The 21,390-nt window shown below is 41.1% G+C and overlaps 7 protein-coding genes across 7 annotated transcripts; 4 read left to right on the top strand and 3 right to left on the bottom strand.

Annotated features, from left to right (window-relative positions):
• Positions 1-8: 8 nt before the first annotated feature.
• Positions 9-1,580, bottom strand: ATC70_006544 (uncharacterized protein; the record flags this gene model as incomplete). Its single annotated transcript, XM_064825818.1, has 1 exon — positions 9-1,580. The coding sequence occupies one exon, from the start codon at positions 1,578-1,580 to the stop codon at positions 9-11; it is 1,572 nt and encodes a 523-aa protein (XP_064687332.1).
• Positions 1,581-2,583: 1,003 nt separating this feature from the next.
• ATC70_006543 (uncharacterized protein) lies at positions 2,584-3,849 on the top strand (the record flags this gene model as incomplete). Its single annotated transcript, XM_064825817.1, has 1 exon — positions 2,584-3,849. The coding sequence occupies one exon, from the start codon at positions 2,584-2,586 to the stop codon at positions 3,847-3,849; it is 1,266 nt and encodes a 421-aa protein (XP_064687331.1).
• Positions 3,850-3,928: 79 nt separating this feature from the next.
• On the bottom strand, positions 3,929-4,779 carry ATC70_006542 (uncharacterized protein; the record flags this gene model as incomplete). Its single annotated transcript, XM_064825816.1, has 2 exons — positions 3,929-4,198; positions 4,255-4,779. The coding sequence occupies 2 exons, from the start codon at positions 4,777-4,779 to the stop codon at positions 3,929-3,931; spliced, it is 795 nt and encodes a 264-aa protein (XP_064687330.1).
• Positions 4,780-4,984: 205 nt separating this feature from the next.
• On the bottom strand, positions 4,985-6,515 carry ATC70_006541 (GLTP domain-containing protein; the record flags this gene model as incomplete). The annotated part of the gene is made up of 3 exons (XM_064825815.1): positions 4,985-5,328; positions 5,383-6,102; positions 6,158-6,515. 3 exons carry the CDS (start codon positions 6,513-6,515, stop codon positions 4,985-4,987), a joined length of 1,422 nt encoding a protein of 473 aa, XP_064687329.1.
• A 2,375-nt stretch (positions 6,516-8,890) lies between these two features.
• ATC70_006540 (uncharacterized protein) lies at positions 8,891-11,135 on the top strand (the record flags this gene model as incomplete). Its single annotated transcript, XM_064825814.1, has 8 exons — positions 8,891-8,923; positions 8,982-9,239; positions 9,295-9,439; positions 9,581-9,682; positions 9,749-9,891; positions 9,960-10,062; positions 10,127-10,990; positions 11,041-11,135. The coding sequence occupies 8 exons, from the start codon at positions 8,891-8,893 to the stop codon at positions 11,133-11,135; spliced, it is 1,743 nt and encodes a 580-aa protein (XP_064687328.1).
• A 388-nt stretch (positions 11,136-11,523) lies between these two features.
• On the top strand, positions 11,524-13,138 carry ATC70_006539 (uncharacterized protein; the record flags this gene model as incomplete). The annotated part of the gene is made up of 7 exons (XM_064825813.1): positions 11,524-11,536; positions 11,592-11,771; positions 11,841-12,056; positions 12,109-12,189; positions 12,255-12,460; positions 12,540-12,793; positions 12,868-13,138. The coding sequence occupies 7 exons, from the start codon at positions 11,524-11,526 to the stop codon at positions 13,136-13,138; spliced, it is 1,221 nt and encodes a 406-aa protein (XP_064687327.1).
• A 341-nt stretch (positions 13,139-13,479) lies between these two features.
• Positions 13,480-15,245, top strand: ATC70_006538 (uncharacterized protein; the record flags this gene model as incomplete). Its single annotated transcript, XM_064825812.1, has 2 exons — positions 13,480-14,132; positions 14,189-15,245. The coding sequence occupies 2 exons, from the start codon at positions 13,480-13,482 to the stop codon at positions 15,243-15,245; spliced, it is 1,710 nt and encodes a 569-aa protein (XP_064687326.1).
• Positions 15,246-21,390: the final 6,145 nt, after the last annotated feature.

Raw genomic sequence — 21,390 nt, 5'->3', positions numbered from 1 at the left:
CATTAAGATTATAATGATTTTGTTGTGGTGGAGTTGCCTTGCTCGGCCTCATCCATATGGCTGTCCTCTTGTTGCTTGGAAACCTTTTTGGCAGATCCCTCTTGGTCAGATCCCGGTGGAGTAGAAGCCAGTTCCCTGATAGAACGCTTCTGGGAAGCCTCCTGTGCTGTATCACCTTCAGCAGTAGAAGTCTTCTTTTTGCCCTTACTAAGATTGTATTTGTCCCGGTAGTTAGTATATTCTACAGAGCTTTCGGATGTATCACCGCCTTCATATTCAGATTCCTCACTGGTGAGATGAACGGTCTCCTGTTCATCTTTAGAGGCTGGTTCCTTGTCATCAAGGCTGTCATCTTGGTAAGGTTCCACCGTTGAGGGTGGATCAAAGACAGTGGTTGGTGCAACTGAAGGTAATGCTGCAGTCTGTGGCTCGACAGATTCAACTGAATCAACTGGTGCTACTTCCTCCTGATGGATTGAGTCGGCTGGTTCCTGAGCCTCTTGTTCAGGAGTGGTGGATTCATCGTCGGTTTCCATAGCGTCTTCGGCAACATCCACATCCTTCTTCTTGGCAAGGTATTTGGGTTGCTTGACATTCATCAGTTCTAAGAGATTGACCTCTCTTCCTGTAGGCTTTGATGAAGGGTTACTCTCCTTAGTAACGGAATTGCGACGACGTTCCTGAGTAGTTTGGTCCTTCTTTCGATTCCAATGAGCGCGGGGACACTGGGCAATAAGATGCTCGAGACTACCGCATTTATGACAGGCCTTCTTCTTTGCTCGAGGACAGTCGGCCTTGACATGTTCATCAGTATGACAATCCTTACAGATGGGCTGCATATTGGTCCAAACCAAACGGATTTTCTCCGGAAAATCTCCAAATGGGATCTGAGGTGCCAACTCAGCTTCATATTGCTTGGATTTATCCATATTAAGTGTAACAAAACCTCTACCAGTGAACCAATTACCATCCTTGGAGTGACAGAGACCGACATTGAGAATATCACCATATTGTTCAAATGTCTGGATTAACAAAGGTTTAAGAAACTCTACAGGCTTGTAAGGGATAGCCGAGACAGTAACTCTAACAACGTTGGCATTCTTGTCCAAAGCCTTGCTGACCTGAATAGTTTTACCCTGGAGGACGAACTCCTTCCCCAAGGCCTCCATACAGTCCTGTTCAGTGGGGAAGTTCATTTCAATAACCTTATGATTCTTGCCGACCATACGATGTCTAATACCAAGACCTTTGGGATATTGTGCACGAAGACAGCTGGGTAGCGTCTTCTCCTTGAACACCATGCCAATAAATTGTGAGCAGTCGATGATGAACGAGAAGTCGTCGGTCGCTTCAACAAAGGTGGAAGTGAAGTCGAGGGCCTTGCCTGGGGATGATCCATTATCAACAATGGAGGGAGCAACTTCAAATGGAGTGCGCTTTTGGTTGTGAATATCTTTGAAGAAGGAAGCATATGTGAACATATTGTTGCCTGGATTATGGCTAGAATCCAGCGTAGAGCCACCATAAGTGGAGACTCTGCCTTTATCTACTAGATTGTGATCTTTAGCGGAGAAAGCCATGATTTTCGATGAAAACCATGAGGGGTACCTCATGGTTTTTGGCGATATTTTTGAGATTTCTAAAAAAAAAACTGAGCAAAGATGACAGTAAGTGCTAGTCAAAAGCAATTGTTTGGTGCTATTCTGACGGTCCAAAACGACTTCTAACGCGAGAAATCACGACTCAAATACATCCGAATTACAGTGCCTTTCGTGTGTTTTTTTAGTAAATGAAAGTAATGCAAGTATACTATATGCCCATATACGACTCGTTTCTAATGATACAGACGTAAAGCATGGTAGAGGAGTCAGATCCACAGTGTTAGGTCGGTTGTACAGGTATCTCTGGTGATTTATGCAAAACTCAAGAGCGATTTTTCCGCGCATTTATTGGATATAAGCTTGTTCAGCTATTCCATCGCTTGAACTTTACAAATCAGATCAACACAACAAGATCGATGTAGATACTTGTGGGATAATATGGCTTTTTTTATAGGATGTACCGACTGCCAAGGCATAAGATGCTCCCTATATACGTCAAATTGATACCGTGCGAGTAAGGTTTGCTTGTAACGATAGAACCAGGGCAATCATACGTATGTACTTCTGTGCAGCATCCTGTCATATCAAATGCTTTCTTGTTGTACAAACGCAATCTTCTTTTGGGCATCTATTTATAGTCAAAAAGAGGTTGTTGTTGTTGTTGTTGTTATTCTTAATCCCTTAAAAAGCCATAAGATGGATTGAGTAAGTGTCTAGAGTGTAATTGCTGTCCAACTGTGCGTTTGACGATCAATTTAACTTGCTTTCCTACTTAGCATAAACTCTCAGAAGGCCGTCGCTGCTCCTACAACCAAGTCAATCATTGGTGTACCACCCCATAAAAGGTATTGTTTTCTATTTGGTCTCTTCTTGGCAAAGAATAAATTTCATCAGCAACAACATTGCCCCTTTTCCCTTTCCCTTTCTCTCTCTCTCTCTCTCTCTCTCTTTCTTCCATACAATTTCCCATACAACTTACACAATGCAAGAATCTTATGCACAACCGCCAGCCATGAACGGTCCAGTCAATTTGGAGCAGGCCGAATTCATCCTATCATTAGCCAACAAGAAGAGTGGTGCCTTTAAATCTATGATGCATCTTCTGAGACAGATAGAGTCTCAAATAGAGGCACGCAGAAAGCAGAACAGCCAATTCTGTCAGGTAGTGCGGGTGGTGGATGAACGTTACAAACGCAAAATATACGCAAACCAACAGCTGATACAACGCATTCACTCTGAAATCACCTACATTGTGCACGATATGGATCAATTGACATGCCGGCGTACTTCTCTCAAGGAGGAACTGGATGCCCACGAACAAGAGCTAGCCGAAATACGAGACTATGCTGAACAACGAAGAAACAAGAAATCGAAACGAGAGCGCCAATACCATCAACTCTACCATGTGCCTTTGGTGGCTACACAGTACAAGAAGAAATACATGCGTGCTCGTGACAAAAACTCGGATGCTGAGGAAAAGGTGTCAGAAATACGAGCCGTTGTGGATTCATGTCAAAGAGCCATCGGCGAACTTTCAAAGTCATTAGGGGATTGCCAGCGAAAGAAAGAGCAGCTTGCTCTCAACCAGCAAGATGTGCAAAACCAGACCAAAGAAACACAGGAGCTCATGACCAACTTGCAAGAGGGCTGCAAGTTTTGGCAAGGCTTTGATCAGCATCAGTCCATTACGGCTCAAAAAGCTGTAACTCATTTCATTGAATCTCTGCAAAGAAACAGCGCAAACACCACCTCGTTGCGTCAGTGTGTAGAGCCCAACAACGACATTGTCAAGTTGTTTAAGATGGCGCTGTATGAGTACGGCGAAGCAGAGAGATATGCAGATCAAAGATGGGGCCGTCTTCATGTCGAGTTTGATTGTGCCAAATGTCAGATTTCTCAAGTGGGATGGCCAAAGCCCGACAAGGTACGACCCAACAACTTGCTTTGCGCAGCCTGCTATCAAGAATACCGTACTTCCATGATCTTGGAGAAGAAAATGACAGGTGTATCACAGCAGTTACTCAATTTACCCGGTGGATCCATGCTCTCGTTCTCATCCCAGTCCACGTTGAATTCCACCACCAGCTCAAGTGATGACACTAGCACCAAGAGCAACAAGCCTGGTTTCAAAAAGATGTTTAACATGCTGAAAGGCAACAAGAAGAAGCACAGAAGTAGCAGCAATGACTCGACCATATCTGAATCCTTCATTGAGCCACAACGAAACAGCCGTATGATGATGGCATAGTCTTTTTGAGCGTTGTGAAAGTATATTTATGTACAAAATAAAATTCTATATGAAAATAAAGATAAAAAAAAACAGCCTTTTAAAGATCACCTAAACTATCCTTGACAGCCTTGTAGTATTCAGGAGAAAGAGTTTCTGATAACTCTTCCTTTGTCAACCAAGCGAAATCACTGACTTGCTTGCTAGGTCTCACTTGTCCAGCGTATACACGGGCCTTCATAAAGAATGTCTTGAGGCCATTCTCTTGTCCCTTAGTTGAAGCTTGTTTATAAATGCCAATAGGTTGACGTCCAACAAACCAGGTATCCATATCTGAACCACACTCCTCCTTCAACGTACGTTCTGCTGCCTATGATACAGATTGTTAATGTCCAATGTCTATCTCTGTTGCCATTCTCTTGTTACCTCGTGCAAGTATTCTGATGCATCCACAGCACCCTCAGGGAATTGCCAGGGTTCGCTGCCTGATTTCTTTACAACAAGATATAAAGTGCGTTGTAGACAACGATCTAAGCTCTGCTTGTTGTTCTCGGCATCTGCCTTTGTTGTGCGTTCTGCTTTATCTGCTTTTGTAGTGGTTGCTAATCCTTCATTCTCCTTTTCCCAAGTGGCTTGTGATTGCTGAACGGCTTGAGTGAGAGAAGAGACATTGTCCTTCATGGCCTCAGCACGAGCTTGCTCCTCATGTTTCCAACGGCGTTCTGCAACAGATCCCTTCTTAAAGTAGAATTCGGTAGGTGTAGCTGTGGATTCTTGACGTTCAAGTTTTTCACGGTAGTCAAAGTAAGCTTGCTCGAATGGAGTGGCATCGCGGGTGATTTGAGGTGTGCGTGACAAGATGACAGATGCTTGAATACGAGCATTTTTGATGACAAGGGGAGAGGCAGTAGCCAGCCCTCTTTTAGTGTTGAAAAGAGTACGTCTAAGCATGTATATAAAGAGAAAAGAAAGTCGACAAGGAGAGAGAGAGAGAGAAAAAAAAAAAAAAAAAGACAGTATGGTAATAGACTGGACCACCCCCCATATAATTCAAAGAACCGGGGTTGGTAGGGATTGAATGTCAAATTCTCTTGTCCCCTTTTTGTCCCTTGTGTGTGTGTGTGTGTGTGTGTGTGTGTGTCTATAAACCATTACTTTATTTCAGCATAAAGGCAATAAAGAGGATCAATGCACTATGAAAAGACATGTAGAATGCCACATGGCTTGATTGAGAGAGCACTCTATCGATATAAAGTGCGTTGAAATGGGGTCCAACTAATTTATAGGCTGCTACAGGACTCAGCTGTTGACAGGCTAACTCTCTTTTGACAGCTGATACATGTTGATTCACCACGGAAAGCAGCTCTCCCTGTCCTTGGCTATCGTACGCATCATAAGCTAGATCCCAAACTCCAACGCCTCTTGCATTCATACAGAGTGCAAAGTTGACTTTGATCGAGATGCTGTTTGGATCATCGTAACTGATCAGATGGCGGGTCACTATAAACAGTGTTATGAGGCCTTATATAGCTGTAATACGTGCTACTACTGTACCTGGATTGTATAGCCACGGCGTTTGCGATTCTTGATCCCAGCTTTTGATCCATTGGCCACCTGGTGTCTTTGCATCAAGTAACACATTTGACGTATACAATGACCTCCATTTCCATAGTCCCGAGTAGCCTCGTCTTTTGGCTCCTGGACATGATGATATTGCAGATAAATCGTCGTCTGGATCTCCTTGTGGCCTGGACGTATGTGCTGTTACCAGTAATCGCTTCAATGCCACGACGTCTTCTTTGGGTTTTGCCACATAGCCATAAAACGGCAATCCCATGACTATCTTGTTTGCTGGCATGTGTGCTGAAGTCCAAGCGTTCCATGCCTGAGAAAAGCTTTGTGGACTCGCGCCTGCTTGCATCGAAGTTTGTAAGGGAGCATTGGGCCCAATCACTGATTTTCCAACGTAAGTGTCGTACATCATGATGAATATCCAATCCAATACTTGAGCATAATGGCTGGTATCCACAATGGGCGTGTTATTCTTGAAGAAGGGGGTTGTTCCCACTGCTGCTGTCAGTAGTTTATGGCCATTATCCGCCGCTGCTGTGCTGCTCTGATTGTTGGCAGCTATTTGAATCGTACTAAACGCATTGTCTAATGATGCTCGAAGCTGTCTCAGCAGTGCCAAATAGTTGTCGGCATCGTTGGCATAGTCAATCGTGTTGCACTCCAGTGCACTCTTTCCAGGATGTTCCCAATCAATGTCCAAACCTAGGTGCGCAATGTCATTAAGATGATACGCCTTTCTCTATCGCTTGAAGCCTACCATCTAATCCATATTCAATTACCCAGCCTACAACCTTATCCACAAACGTTGTCCTGTTTTCATGAGTTGCAGCCATGGAGCTCATGGATCTACTGCCTAACCAGCCACCAATGGATAGCAGTGCTTTCACATTATGCTGATGAGCAATGCCAACTATTCTTATCAACTGAGCTTCGTTTGTCAGAACAGGCTCAATACCTTCATTCACTGAGGCAAACCCGTAGTTGATGTGTGTAATTTGAGACCAAGGTATATGCTCAATTGGCAGTAGTTTGGATTCCCAGTATCCCCAATAGCCAACAACGACTTTTTCAGGAGCGGTAGCGTCCTGCTGATGACAAGATACAAGAAAGGTCATGTACGCTAATATCAATGGTATCATGTATATCATGTGTAATGGGTATATGTGTATATGCAAAAGAAAGAGATGTTTAAAAGTAGCAAACTGTAAATCATTTAATAGTTATTGAAAAATGAGCCAGTTATGTGCATACACTATATATTCTGTATTAAACATTGATGCTAACAGTACCGCCATCTTTGTACAAAGGTCTACCTAATATAAGTCGTTGCTGTACTGATTTTGAGTGTTCCATTTGTTATACTATACAAGCCTTTCGACATTTCGGGCGGTTTCCTGACCTACGCTTCGCTTCGGTGCGTTCAAACGGCTCGCGCTGTCGCGGGCCTTTGGTTAATATCGCAAAATTTATATAGCTAAAATGTTAGAAGTGCCCTGATTGTTGATTGATATAAAATCACTAATCATACGAGTGTTTATGCTTTGGATGGTTCTTTACCTTCGCGTCGCTTCGGTGAGAACCAACCTGCGCAGTGGCAGCTCGTGTTACGGATTGCTCTTTCGTATCTTATCAAAATACTGCTACTTTCATTGTGAACCTCCACGTACACACGAAAGTCCTTCGTATTATCTTTGGATCTGACTCCTATGTGATGCTCTACATCCATATCCACGTAGCTACTTCATATACTGGCAAGCAGCATACTGGCATTTCCCCTTTTTAGTCGTTAGTGTCCCTGATACAGCAAAACCTGAGTGCATTTGAGCTTTGCTTTCTCGCGTTCAAGGCGGTTTTAAATCGTCAGAATAGCACCAAACAGTTACTTTCTGACACCTTTGCTCAACTTTTTGGGGATCAAAAAAACATGGATGAAATTCGACCAAAAAGCATGAGGGGTACCTCATGGCTTTCATTGAAAATCAAACGATCGCATTTTTCACCTTAATAACGAAGACTTTTACTATGGTATATCTTGAATCAAAATGTCTCTATCGATCCAAAGCAACCTCTGAAATCATCTTTGTGGGATCTTGATATGTAAAATTTTGATTTTTTGGCCAAAAACCTCTTTTCATATTTTCATAAATTAATAAGTTTATTAAAAACATCTATCTTATTTGGTACCATTTAAAGCGCCTTGAAAAGTACTCCAAGAATGTATTAGGAAGCATTATTTTTTATTTTTTTATTTTTTTTTTGTAGGGGAGACGAGCTCCAGGTTTTATTTAAAATCCTTTAAATGTCATACTGAGTGATAGAAAAGACTGTTGGTGGACCCAATGTCTGCAATGAAGGGGAATAAGATATTTTTGAACTAAGTTGGGAAAGAAATCTACTGCAAATAAGGTGCGGCACTTAGAGCCAATACAATCATGCTAAGTTGTCATACAGAGATACTGGATAAGAGAACATTCACCAAACGAGGACATCAATACGACCGTAACTAATTAATCAAAATGCGTTCACTGGGATTTGAACCGGGATCATCCAGATGGCATGCTGGATGCTTAACCACCTCGCCCTACCACCACGGGCTGCGTATTAGGAAGCATAGGGTGATCAACATATTTTATATAATCGAATATGGCAAAATAGTTCAATCGAGTCGAAAATCATCAAGTATTGGCCAATCTGGAACAGACTAAGAGTCTGGAGTTGAATTGATTTTGGCTGGTGGGGCTGACTGGCAAACTCAATACCCTTTTTTATCATGAAGGCAATAGAGTAATAGATGCTTTTGAGGAGTATAGAAAGTAGGTGGCAAGTCATAGCGCTATTGTTAGCCATGCTATTTTCTTGCATTCTATATTTAATAACGTTTGTCAGGCCTGACAGATGCTTCGAATCTCAATTTCCATATTAGGGTTGTAACAGTGTCTAGGGATTGAACATTTACTGTGTTATAATATTGTTGTTTATATCAGGTCCCATGCCACTGAGGAATGACAGCAATAATATAAATTCGGCATGACCAGCCTGACGGTGCTAGTGATATTTTGAGAGTTTTGTAAAGCAAATATAAATTGTAAGCCATCAGAGGCTATTTTGGGCTGCTTGTCTCGCCTTTCAAGAACAATGCCTTTTAGGATTAGAAGGAAATCTGCAATGAAAGTGAGCAAATCTTCAAATGTTGCAATAACGTGCCATGCGCAATCGACTAATGACAGTGCACCCGCGGAATCAGTCCTCACAAGCTGGTGTGATCCTCTCACTATAACATGTTTGAAACCTGATCTATCTGGAGGAGGGGAGTCAGAGGGTGCGCGCAGCAATTGCGGGTGGAGTAAGTCCTCCCTCCACATATTACAATTCAGGAAAAAAATATGTAATAGGAAAAAATAGTACAAAAAAAAGCCTCCTCTCTTTCTTTCTCTTACATCTTCTCGAAACTTCACATCTTCCTTTTCTAAAAAAAAAAGCAGCTTGCAAAATGACTGTTGCACCAACAGCATACTATGATCAAGTAATGTTGGCTATTGCAATGACCATGAGCGTCTACTGAATGAGCATTGCATTTGTAGGAGAATGGAGGTAGAATTCCCATATTTACACCGACTTGGGATGAATTCAAAGATTTCAAAGTATTTGTCGAAAGCATCGAGGAATACGGCAAACAATCAGGCATTGTCAAGATCATCCCACCAAAAGAATGGTACAAGGCTTCCATTGCAGTTAATCAGTCAAAGAAGAAGAAGGAGCTAATAGTAGATAATAGGAAAAATCAACTACCAAAATTACAGCAACATCAGATAAACAATATCAAAGTGACCAAACCAATCGTGCGTCTCATCACAAACATAAGCATGGATCAGTTGTTTGACAATTCTCTTGTAGACACAACACATTATTGGCGGCCGAGGCGTGTTCACTCAGACAAACATCGAAGACAGAAAAGAGTATACACTACAGCAGTGGTATGAAATCTGTCAGAAAGATCAGCATCGGCCAATCATACGGAACAGCCATCAGCAGAATCAGGGTAGGTGATTTCAGCATTAGACGAGACATCCTCCTAATAAACCTTGCGCAGTAATGCATCCAATGATCCACACTTTGAACAGCACCATTGATATACCATACTAGCACAAACGGCAGCTTCACCACATGTCTTTTGATTCAGAAACCAGCCATCTAACAGAAGATCAGTACAAGGAGATTGAGAGAAACTACTGGCGAAACATCACATTTAATCAGCCCATGTATGGAGCTGATTTACTGGGCAGTACGTATCTATGATGGTTTCCAGACCGACTATTTCATGTGACTCATCGATCCAATTTTGCATAAGCTTTATTCGACTCATCCATTACCTCATGGAACCCAAATACATTGGACAATACGCTCAACAAGCTGAACCAAACATTGCCCGGAGTAAACTCGCCTTACTTGTATTTTGGCATGTGGAAGGCGACATTTGCATGGCATGTTGAGGTTTGTACACCAAGAAGGATGGTTTCAATTACTGTCATTGACCCCACGTATTACATGCAACACCGCAGGACATGGACTTGTACTCTATCAATTACATACATTTCGGTGCACCCAAGCAATGGTATGTGATTCAGCCCTGTCATCAAAAGCGATTTGAAACTTTCATGCAAAGTAAGCAACACACACAAACTTTATCTTTATCCTTGGTGTTACTTACACACATATTGAATGGTAGCCACGTTTTTCAATCAATATAAATCGTGCCATGAATTCCTGAGACACAAGACATTTATTGTATCACCCACAGTGCTTGAAAACAATAATATCCCAGTCCAGCGATGTGTTCAACAAGCAGGCGAGTTTATAATCACTTACCCTTTTGGTTATCACTCTGGCTACAATCTTGATTTCAACTGCGCGGAAAGCGTCAATTTCGCAATGGATTCTTGGCTGGAGATTGGCAGAAAAGCGAAACCTTGTACCTGCATTGATGACTCGGTCGTGATTGACGTGAATAGTCTGTTCGATGGCGCTTTAAATAGCACCATTGATCATTCTACTACTGCTACTGGCACCACTCTCAAAACCAAGAGAAAATTGGATGAAATCACGCGAGAAGAAAACGCATGCGTACTCTGCTCCAACCCTACACTGCAGCAACAACATGAAGAACCCTTGCTAGCAACGAATGAAAATAGCCATCACAAGCACATTCACAAAATCTGCGCTGAATCGGTGGATGAGACATACATTGTAAAAGGCATTGTGCGCGGTATTGGCGATATTCCTGCCTCACGGTGGAAGCTGGTCTGTGTCTATTGCAAAGAAAAGGAAGGTGCTTGTATGCAATGCTGTTATGGACGATGCTGGAAGGCTTTCCATGCTACATGCGCCATTAAGCATGATGCAACCATGAAGCGCATTCATTCAGATGCATCCAAACCACATTCTCTGTACAATGGCTATTGCCCACAGCACGATCCAAAGCGAATAGATGAAAAGAAGCGCCTAAAAGAAGCACAAATCAAAGAAATGGCCAAAAAGTTTCAGGTAGGATTAGAGGTGCTTATGAAATGGAGAGGCGGGGGCATGTATACAGGTACGTATTAGGCTGAACAATGCGATAATGCTCGCTAATGGGGTGATCAGGTACTGTCAGTGAATGCTTACCGGATCAGAAAATGTGTCGAGTCTTGTTGACTGATGGCAGTGTTCGAAAGGTATCCTGGAGAGACATTGTTTAAGGCTTTTGTCCATCATAATGTGTATATTTTCCTCTTTAATCTGTATATATATATATATATATATGTATCAAGGCGACACATCTCTGTGTGTTCTTGATAAATATAAAAATTATTATTATTCACTACATTGCTATTAATTTTGTCTATCTCTCCCACTACTACTTGCATTTAAAAAATCATTGAATAAATCGTATCACTGCAATTGACATATACATTCGCTAATGACTCAAGCATGTCCCCTAATGATGTCCATCAAGGCAAATGCAGCATTGTAACCATAGCGACCTGCTTGCTTAACGTTGCTGGATTGAATAACCGCTGCAAAACAAAATGAAAGAAAACCTGTCTAAAAAGATACCCCGTCTTTTGTTTGTATGATATTTTAGCCATGCTTAAACAGAGTAAGCTATAGTACTTGGTTCAGTCGCATGATCAAGAATAACCAACACACCCTAGTTAGACTGCTTGGAAGGGCCACCCGAGTAAGCCCTCGATGCTATTCCACACAAACAGCATCTCCAAATGTGTGGGTTGTCACTGATGGTGGCATCGAAAGTTCTTTGCAAGCTGTAGCACTAGGAAAGCAGCTATCAGGATCCGGCAAACCCAAGGTCAAAACTGTGGTAGCTAGCAAAAGTAAAGCCACTGTATAGATTACCATAGAGCGGTCATGTCTAACTCTTTTTTTTTTTTCTGTACATGTAGAATTGCAAATGTTTCCTGCCATCATTCAGAAATACCTCATTGAGTACAGCGCATCAAAACACAAAGGCACATTGAGCAAATTGCCATGGTATTTGACAGCAAAAGATGAATCGTTTGATGAAGCCAAGCCGGATTACGTTATTACAAGTGGACAAGATGCCGTGCCTGCCTGTCTTTACCTGACGAATGCAGACCAAAACAAGAAATGCTTTTCGGGTAAGAGAATACGCAGTGTATTTGTTTGACATGATCTGACATGGGGTGATAGTCTATGTGGGGTATCCCAATATACCATTCATCAATTTTGATCAAGTTGTATTACCGAAATACGAAGCCAATGCGAAAATGGGTAACGTAGAATAGGCTTGCAACGCATTGAGGAGAATTGATCTTGCTGACATACGGGAAATACAGCTGCTCTTGGTCCACTCGCAAGGCAAAAGAATGGCATTATCACACCAGCACCCTTACTAGATACAACACCCACTACATACAAACAACTGGATCAAATGATACCGGCCACATTTAGCCAAGGATTTACAACGGTGGTTGTAGGTGGGCACTCTCCGAATTGCCGCTGGTATTCGGAAGATGCAGTTAACCTAGCTGATAACATCAAGGTAGGAGAGAGAGAGAGAGAGAGGGAGAGAGAGCAATCGATTGCTAAATCATGCCGACGGTTAAACTCTCTTGGATTAGCGCATGGTCAAGAACCTCAATGACAAGGTAGTGGTCGTGTATACAGACAGAACACCTCCGCTAGTCAAAGACAAGATGAACAAACGCTTCGCTGAATTAGACAACACACAAGCATCCGTAATAACATGGGATTCCACGTTGGAGCCATCCACAATGAACAAGCTAACATCCTATGAAAACATTATACACTTCTCACAACGTGTCGTGCTGACAGCAGATCTGGATTATGCCTGTGCGCATGCTATTTCAAAAGGGTAAAGTGTAGCTGTGAAAGAAGAGAGAGAGAGAGAGAGAGACTCAAAGAAACTGATGGGATTGCATGTAATAGGAAACCTGTCTATGTCACATTCGGTGGCCAATGTAGATCCTATCTATCTCACTTTTACCGTTGGATCTATGATGCTCATTTAGCCAGGAAGCTGAGACTGGAGCGTCATAATCACCGGTCTACAGTGGAGGATGCCTACAGCTACCTAGGAAATCATGTTACGTGGGGCAATGCGGCCAAAGTGTTTCAAATGAAGCACACCATGTCATATGTCAAGAGTGAAATTGTGGAGATTAGAGCTGAAAAGGTTACTGGCAAGAGAAGGAAATAAATAAACTGGGAAATATTATACGCTTTCGAGTTGCACAAAAGCATTGCTCTTTGTAAGTGGAGAGCAGTAAATGTTGAAAAATACGTGATATAGGGTGTGAAGGAATAAGAGCCACTGAGAAAAGTGGCCCATTCAAAAGAGCCTCTCAGCTTGCTCCTGTGTCAACTCGTCCTTGATGGCTGCTGTCATCCGTCTGCCTCTCCGCACTATGGTGTGTGATAAGACATCATAGCTCTCACAAATGACAAATCCTGTTTAGACCACCGTCGGTATATATTAAGGTTTTTCTTTGTGTGTGAAACTGCTCCCTCTTTCTTTCACTCTTGTATAATTTACTAAACATGTCTCAAGTCATTGCATCTGGAGCAGACCTTATTGCTCAAACACTCAAGAACCAAGGTGTTCAAGTCATCTTTGGTATTGTAGGTATTCCTGTTGTCGAAGTAGCTGAAGCCTGTGTCGCTGCTGGCATTCGATTTATTGGTTTCCGTAATGAACAATCTGCCGCATATGCAGCTTCGATTTATGGCTACCTCAGTGGTCGTCCTGGTGTATGCTTGAGTGTAGGTGGCCCTGGTGTGGTGCATGCGTTGGCTGGCTTGCTCAACTCCAAAATCAACTGCTGGCCTCTTGTCCTGCTGTCGGGTTCTTGCGAGACAGATCAGACAGATATGGGCGCATTTCAAGAATTGGACCAAGTCGAAGCATGCAGACAGTATTGCAAATACAGTGCTCGACCTGCTTCACTGGAACAGTTGCCTTTTGTCATTGAAAAGGCTTTCAGAACAGCGCTGTATGGTAGACCCGGTGCTGCATATGTGGATTTGCCAGCTGATTATATCCAATACCCCATTACCAACAAGAAGGTGTATAATGCTGTTCAAGTCTCTCGTGTACCAAATTCTCCCAAGTCCATGTCTGATCAAACCAACTTGAACGAAGCTGTTGCATTGCTGAAGAATGCCAAGAGTCCACTCATTGTCATTGGCAAAGGGTAAGTAGTATTGTCCTCTCTCTCACAGCGAGACAACTGACATGATATCGCAACAGAGCTGCGTATGCTCGTGCCGAGAATGAGATTAGAGCACTCGTTGAAAAGACACAAGCACCCTTTTTACCTACACCCATGGGTAAAGGTGTCATCTCAGATAGTCATCCATTGTGTGTTTCAGCTGCTAGATCGAAAGCATTGAAAGATGCCGACGTTGTTCTTTTGATTGGCGCACGCTTGAATTGGATTCTGCACTATGGACACTCACCTCGCTGGAGCAACAAGGTTCGTTTTATTCAAATCGACATTGCACCTGAAGAATTGGGCAACAACCGTCAAGACACACTGCCATTGTTGGGCGACATTCAGCTCGTTGTTTCTCAAATCACGCAAGCATTGAATGGCAAACTCAACAATATCAAATCTGATTACGTCTCAGGACTTGTCGACAAAGTAAAGCAAAATGTGGAAAAGACCAAGCTAGCTGGTAGCAAGGGATCAGATAGCGCCATTTTGAACTATTCAACTGCCTTTACTGTCATTAAGAATCTGCTCCCCGAAAACAACATTGTCTATGTGAGTGAAGGTGCCAACACCATGGATATTGGTAGATCCTACTTTGACGTTCATGAGCCTAGACATCGTTTAGATGCAGGCACTGGCGCTACGATGGGCGTCGGTATGGGTTACGCTATTGGAGCTCAATCCTACTACGGTGATACCAAGCGAGTTGTCAGCATTGTGGGTGATTCTGCATTCGGCTTCTCTGCCATGGAATTAGAAACAGCTATCCGTTCTCGTCTGCCGCTCTTGATCATTGTCATCAACAACAATGGTATCTATCATGGCTTGGAGGATGAAGAGTACCATGCTGCTCTCAAGGACGGTACTTTGCCCACTACATCCCTCTCGGTGGAGACACGTTATGACTTGATTTCAGAAGCATGTGGTGGCAAAGGGTGGTTTGTAAAGAATAGAGTTGAATTAGCAAAGGCTGTCAAGGAAGCCCTCGCTGCCAAAGATCAAACGTGCGTTGTCAATGTCATGATTGCTCCTGGAGGACGAACCAAGTTGGATTTTGGTTGGATGCAAAAGACTCAAAAAGCTAGACTGTAAAGAGTAGTAAATATTGAGATACTGTATGTAAAAATAGAATAAATCACATCATTTGAATGAAGTGGATATACAGACATTGTGTAAATATTAAAGGAAGCCTTGTCAATGAAAGTGTGTATGCATACACCAAGCTCAAAGCCCGTATACAACATTGCTTGACGCCTTAGACTAAATCAGCGAGTGAGCCCAAATGCAGTAGATTTATGTCTGGCAATGTAGACCACTTACTAGCGATGTTCATCCAATTCATAAAGCAAGTTTTGCGTCAATAAGCTTCTCACTTATTCACACAATACTACGTTGAACATGTTAGCAGTGTACAGATTATATAGCCATAGTAAATTCCATTAGTCAACCTCATTAAGTAGAACATTTGGCGATACCTACCACGCTATTCTTAGTGTTACGAAATGTATGTACATATTATCAGTCAATGTAAATATATTATTAGCTGCTTTTAAATATACATTATTCCAGAGAATTTCGTTGAAAAAAGTAAACATATTTCTTTTGCAATTATCAGAATGAAGAAAACAACAGCACATATAGTATACATCATTGAAAAGCGCAGGCTCTGGCCATTCTATTCATATAAGCTTATGTAGTTATTAAAGAAAGAAAAAAAGTTTTGGCGGCTTAATAATGAGTAGATCGACCCTTGTTCTCTTTCAATTCATTGATGCGATCAAGCATTGCCGATACTAAGCTGTTGATTTGCTCTATATCAATTGAATCCCAAAAGTCTATTATTGCTTGCTTAAACTGATCAAGTTTCATCCCTGGGTAGAACTTTTGTTGCACCTTCGCTTTCATGATCTTCCAGAGGCTCTCAATAGGATTGAGATCTGGCGATTGTGGTGGTCATATGATCTTATGTAGATCGTTCTCTTCCTTCTACTCGTTTGCAATTACAGCTCGATGGATTGGGGCGCCATCCTCCATCAGCACAGGATCCTCAAATTCGTCTAAATACCCATCATACACCTCTTTAACGAAATTCTTCGATGCTCGTTTGTCCTTGTCAAGTATGATCAGCTTGGACTTCTTACCCTACGAAATGCCACCCCAAACCATAACAGAGGATCTTGTGGATTTAAACGTGGACGCTAAGCATTCTTGCTGGTAGGCTTCATCACAAGTACGCCATACTTTTACTGGGCTGCTAGCCTTACCTAGCTCGAACGAGGCTTCGTCAGTTCAAATGACTTTCTTCCACTGCTCCATTGGCCAGTTCTTGTACTCTTTCGCAAAGGCACGTCTGCTACGAACATGCTCAGTGCGTAGGTTTGGCTTCTTTTTTTGCAACACGGTTGTGATAGCCTGCTTGGTGCAAAGCACGTCGAACAACACCCTCACCAATATCTGGTCGCCCAGAGTTTGCAATTTCGCGTAATGTTACATGCCTATTCTTCTTGGCGTACCTCACATAAGCTCGGATATCTCTATCTGACAGTTTAGGTTGTCTCCCAACAGGATTCTTGGGCTCTTCGCTAGGAGGTTGGCAAACGCGTCTGAATACTGCGTAAATAGTCTGCTCAGGCCTTTTCACTTTCTTAGCGATTTCTGAAACGGTCATGCCGCCATCCTTCAAACCGCGTATATAAGCTTTTTCGCAACAAGAGAGTTTCTTTATAATTAAAAATTTGGTAGATTAAAGTGGAAAGCGTATGAAATAATACTGTTTAGAATAACGAAATATAGACAGAGTAAATACAATTAGAACTGAATATATTTATTAAGCTATTCCAAGATTGAATGAGGATCAGAACTAGTGTAGATATCAAAGGTATTTATAGTTATTTCACAGTGCCGCAGCAATAGGACCTTGATCTTGAATGCTGGATAATTGTATAAGCCTTGAACCAATTAACGAGGATGTACTGTGTAAGAGCTCATGAACCACCAGTCAAGGACAAACAACAAAGATGATCCAGGATAGAATGTTCTTCCTAATAGCTTTGACGGAGGAACATTTGTCGGAATTGAAACTCACTTCCAGCGATGAAAGGCCATAGGCTACCACTCTCTAGGAACCAGGATATAGATTAGCCATTTGGTGGCATCACTCACGTTCCTTCGTGCTGCTTGAATAAAGACCTCTCACTTCTACTACGCACCTCTGCTCACTCTCAGATCCTCTTATGTAATATACAACGTCTAATACATTTACCTCTCAGAGATGATTTATATCCTAAACAATAACTTTCCTCACATTATAAATTCAATAACTATCTCTCACATAAAGCTGTGTAATGGATGCCCGATTTAATAATTGTTGCACCTTATGTTATTTTGAATAAAGAAAAATTTAAATTGTAACAGTTTAGACACACTTTTATTACAAACACACTATAATGTTAAATGACAGATCAATAGGAGATTAACTAGTTGTAACCCTTCGTTGTTCCAACCTCTTAGCCAATCAGATTGCTTGAAAACTCCGCTGACCTAAAAAAAATTTGCGAGGGTTTCCCTCTGTTTTGATGTGAGGCAAAATTTTAAGCGCCGCTATAATAGCAATATAGCCGCTGCTATCATCAAACTTCCCCCAGGTGCTAGAGCATGCCTTACTTACACCACCTAGCTTTAAATTCAGGCATTGAGACCCTCAATCATCACTAAAGTAAGTAGTGATAACCAAGTGGAGGCGGCCTATCTACCTCCTAGCCTCGGATAAAGTCTTGTTGAGCTTCAGGGATAGGCACATCCACACAACGTAATAAAGATGTATGCTTCAAAAGAAACATAATAATAAAAGAAGCGAACATAATAATACTATAGGAGTATAGTAGTATATGTAGGCAAAAGAAAAAAAAAGAATGCTCACACGAAGTGAACCAAAGGAAAGTATGTTATGAATAAAATATTAAAAATGTTCACGTTATTATATTCTTGTTATTGCAACAAAAATACATACATGAGCAATGTGCATGATAACAGTCTGATGATGTAAAAGAACACAAATGCGCACAATTGCAGGAGCAAGAGTAGCAGCAGTATAAGTGTTGTAATACAACATGAAGACCAATGTTGTTTTCATGTGAAGCGACAGAGGCAACACAAACAACAATCCACTGCTATATAACATAGTATCACAAGAAGAGTGATACAATTATATAGCAGTGTGTCATGCTTGTTGTTCGTAAATACAAAGCAACAACATTGCAAGTATTTGTTGAGCTGATTATATCATAGCCAACAAAAAAGAAAGAAAAGGCAATAAAGCAAATAGCATGAATGCATTATCACGGGAAAGGAAGCAGTAGTACAAACGTTCAAAGAAGTTTATATCATTGCGACCGCAAGAAAAAAAAAGATACTTACCACTTCTTACCACAGCATCACAACCAGAGATAGACCAGAGAACCAGCATACATCAAAGACAACAGACCACAGGATAAGCAAACACCAGAGAAGAACCACCGAAGCAACGATATACCATCAAAGCAGCCACCGCCAAGTGTGCAGCCAGTGCACAGCAAAAGATCAGAAATAGATCCCTAGTAGAGTTATTCCAAGTATAACCACAGTATAAAACGCGTTAACATTGTATCTTACGTCTATTGCGCAGCTTTCAATTATACTTGCTTCAATTCTATTCACAAAGGTAGCGTTGTTTCATGAGTAGAGAGCTTGCAAAGTATAGTATATATATATATATATATATATAAAGACGAAAAAAAAAGGAAAAAATGCTAATAAAAGGTTGAGGCTAAAAGACGTCACTGTTATCAATGTACCGCAAGGTAAGTATTAGAATTTGATAGCTTGCTACAAGACAGCAAAGCAAGATATGAATTAGCAATTTTCACCATGAGGTTCGCCAACACCTTACCTATTAATCCGTTACATGTAATTAAGAGGTTATATTTGACAAGGGTAGCGAATTTACGCTTGAATTGAGCTACATACTAAAAAAAGGCGGTATTTTAAACTATCAATAGCCCAGCCTCCATAATACTCAAAATGAGGATTCATGGATTTCTGAAATCGTTCATCCTTAATATCATGCGATTCTGATAACAACATTGCTTTCCAGCTAAATAAAACTTGGGATAGAATTTAAAGGAGAATCTAATGATACCAATTTTAAGTATTTTGGCCAACTTTATTAGGCTGGTTTTTGATAGAATAGTTATTGCGGTTTTTTGATTGTTTTTGGCAGATTACCAGGTTTCTGTCACCAAAGCCTTACTTGAAATACTTATCATAGTGTAGAACAGACAAGAACCTATCGAATGAGCTCTTACTCAAAGAGCTAGCATCATTTTATCATGAGATACCAACAGTTTTGTATTTCAAAGAAATTGTCATCCGGATTTTTGCCTTGCTACTATAGGCAAATTCTGGCCAAAAACCAGTGATTTTTCACGAGGGAATTTTTGGTCATATCTCGTGAGAGATGCATCGTATTTAGATGAAACAAAGACCATTTAATAGCTCTACTTTGGGTCTATTATGCTATAAAGAGCCTTAAATCCCAAATGTACGCTCTCTTTATGGTTTTGCTTAAAACCCTGTATTTTACAACCTTTAGGCAGAAACTTTGGGCAAAGATTCCCAAATAGACTTACATTAGCCCCCTAACTTTGTAGAAACCTGAAATGAGCATAAAATGAAATTACACAAGCGTCATATTATACTGTATAGGTTGTGCAAAAATACGCCTGTTTTTAACTTTTCGACAGTTCTCTCAGGGGACTGGTATGTACACAGCCGGCACCACTTCACCTGTTATAGTATTTTTTATTGTGGAAACCAAAGAAAAAACTATTGCGGCAATCGCTCAAAGCTAACTTTTGCTGTAATAGCGAATGTACTGTTTCATAAATGTCTGTTGGGTCGTCTTTGATACATGATTTTGTTGGCGGCCCCATCTTACTGAGGCTGACTTGGCGTATCTGGTATATCTATCATTTCTCTTTGATCATCATCATGAATGCTCAACATTGTGAATAGATTTTAATAGTTTAATAATTCTACGGCTAGATATGATATCACTTCTATTATAGCCGGTCACCAAAAGTGTTCTGCCAACCTGATGATTATGTCATTTCAAATTTGCATAATATCATTGACTCTCAAGCCTTAGGATTACTGTAATCACGCATTTCAAAAAGCACGATTTGAGCCCTAGAATTGGAATAAAAGCGTCTGTCACTTAGAAACTGAGTTCCGTACAATAGAGAACATCTGATTCATCAAAAAGAACTGTGATTTACTTACTTGTTAAGCAACGTAGCCTACTATACCTTATTTTTAGGTCGAATTCTGTTCAAAACTAGCCATTTTCAAGCTCGAATAACTTATGCCACAAAGCGTTTTGGATGCTTAAAATAGCGCCAAACAGATTTTCTTAGTTGCGCCTTACTTATTGATGCTTTATCTCAATTTTCTTTGGGCCATTGCAAATTCATAAAAATCGTCGTTTTTACATGAGTATTAGCAAGGTAAAATTCGTCAAAATCAAACGATGCGGTTTTCACCCCAAGAATGAAAACTTTTTCTATGATACATATTAGACCAAATTGATCGCAAAGATGAAAGACAACACTGGAGACTATTTTTTGGGACTTGTATATGCTAAATTTTGACATTTCCGCAGAAAACCTATTTTCAAAAATTTCCAGATTTCTCTTTATTTTCGGTCTGAAATTTGAATGTAACCAACATCATTCGATGCGCCTTCATTGACTCTTTATAAATGCATTAGAAAGTAAAGTATAACAACGAGAGCTCTCGTAGTCAAATTTAGCAAAAATGTTTAAAGGATGTGAAATCAAGTCAAATTTGAATACGAAAATACCCACTACACAATTTCAAGTTAAAGTGCAGCAGTTACGGCTACCACGGCAAAAGGCTGAGGCTAAATCTCATGGTTGTGACGTCGGATAGAGCGCCCTCTTATTTTTCGATACACTGTTTTTTTTGGCCCTTTTTCCAAAACGCGACTCGTATCAAACCATATTGTTTTGGAAACCTTTGGTTGAAAATAACACTCTAGCTTCTGATAACACGGCCTTGCACGGTTAAAAGCGTTTGATACTGCTTCTTTGAAGTGGAATATAGTAGGTACCATTCGATAACGAGCACAGAAAGATGTAGAACAAGCACTAATCGAGGTTGTTTATTAGATTTCGATAGT

The sequence above is a fragment of the Mucor velutinosus genome (genome assembly GCF_035048745.1).
Source record: "Mucor velutinosus strain NIH1002 chromosome Unknown tig00001547, whole genome shotgun sequence".
NCBI lineage: Eukaryota > Fungi > Mucoromycota > Mucoromycetes > Mucorales > Mucoraceae > Mucor > Mucor velutinosus.
The sequence above is the reverse complement of the archived record's forward strand: the minus strand, read 5'-3'. Positions and strand labels throughout refer to the sequence as shown.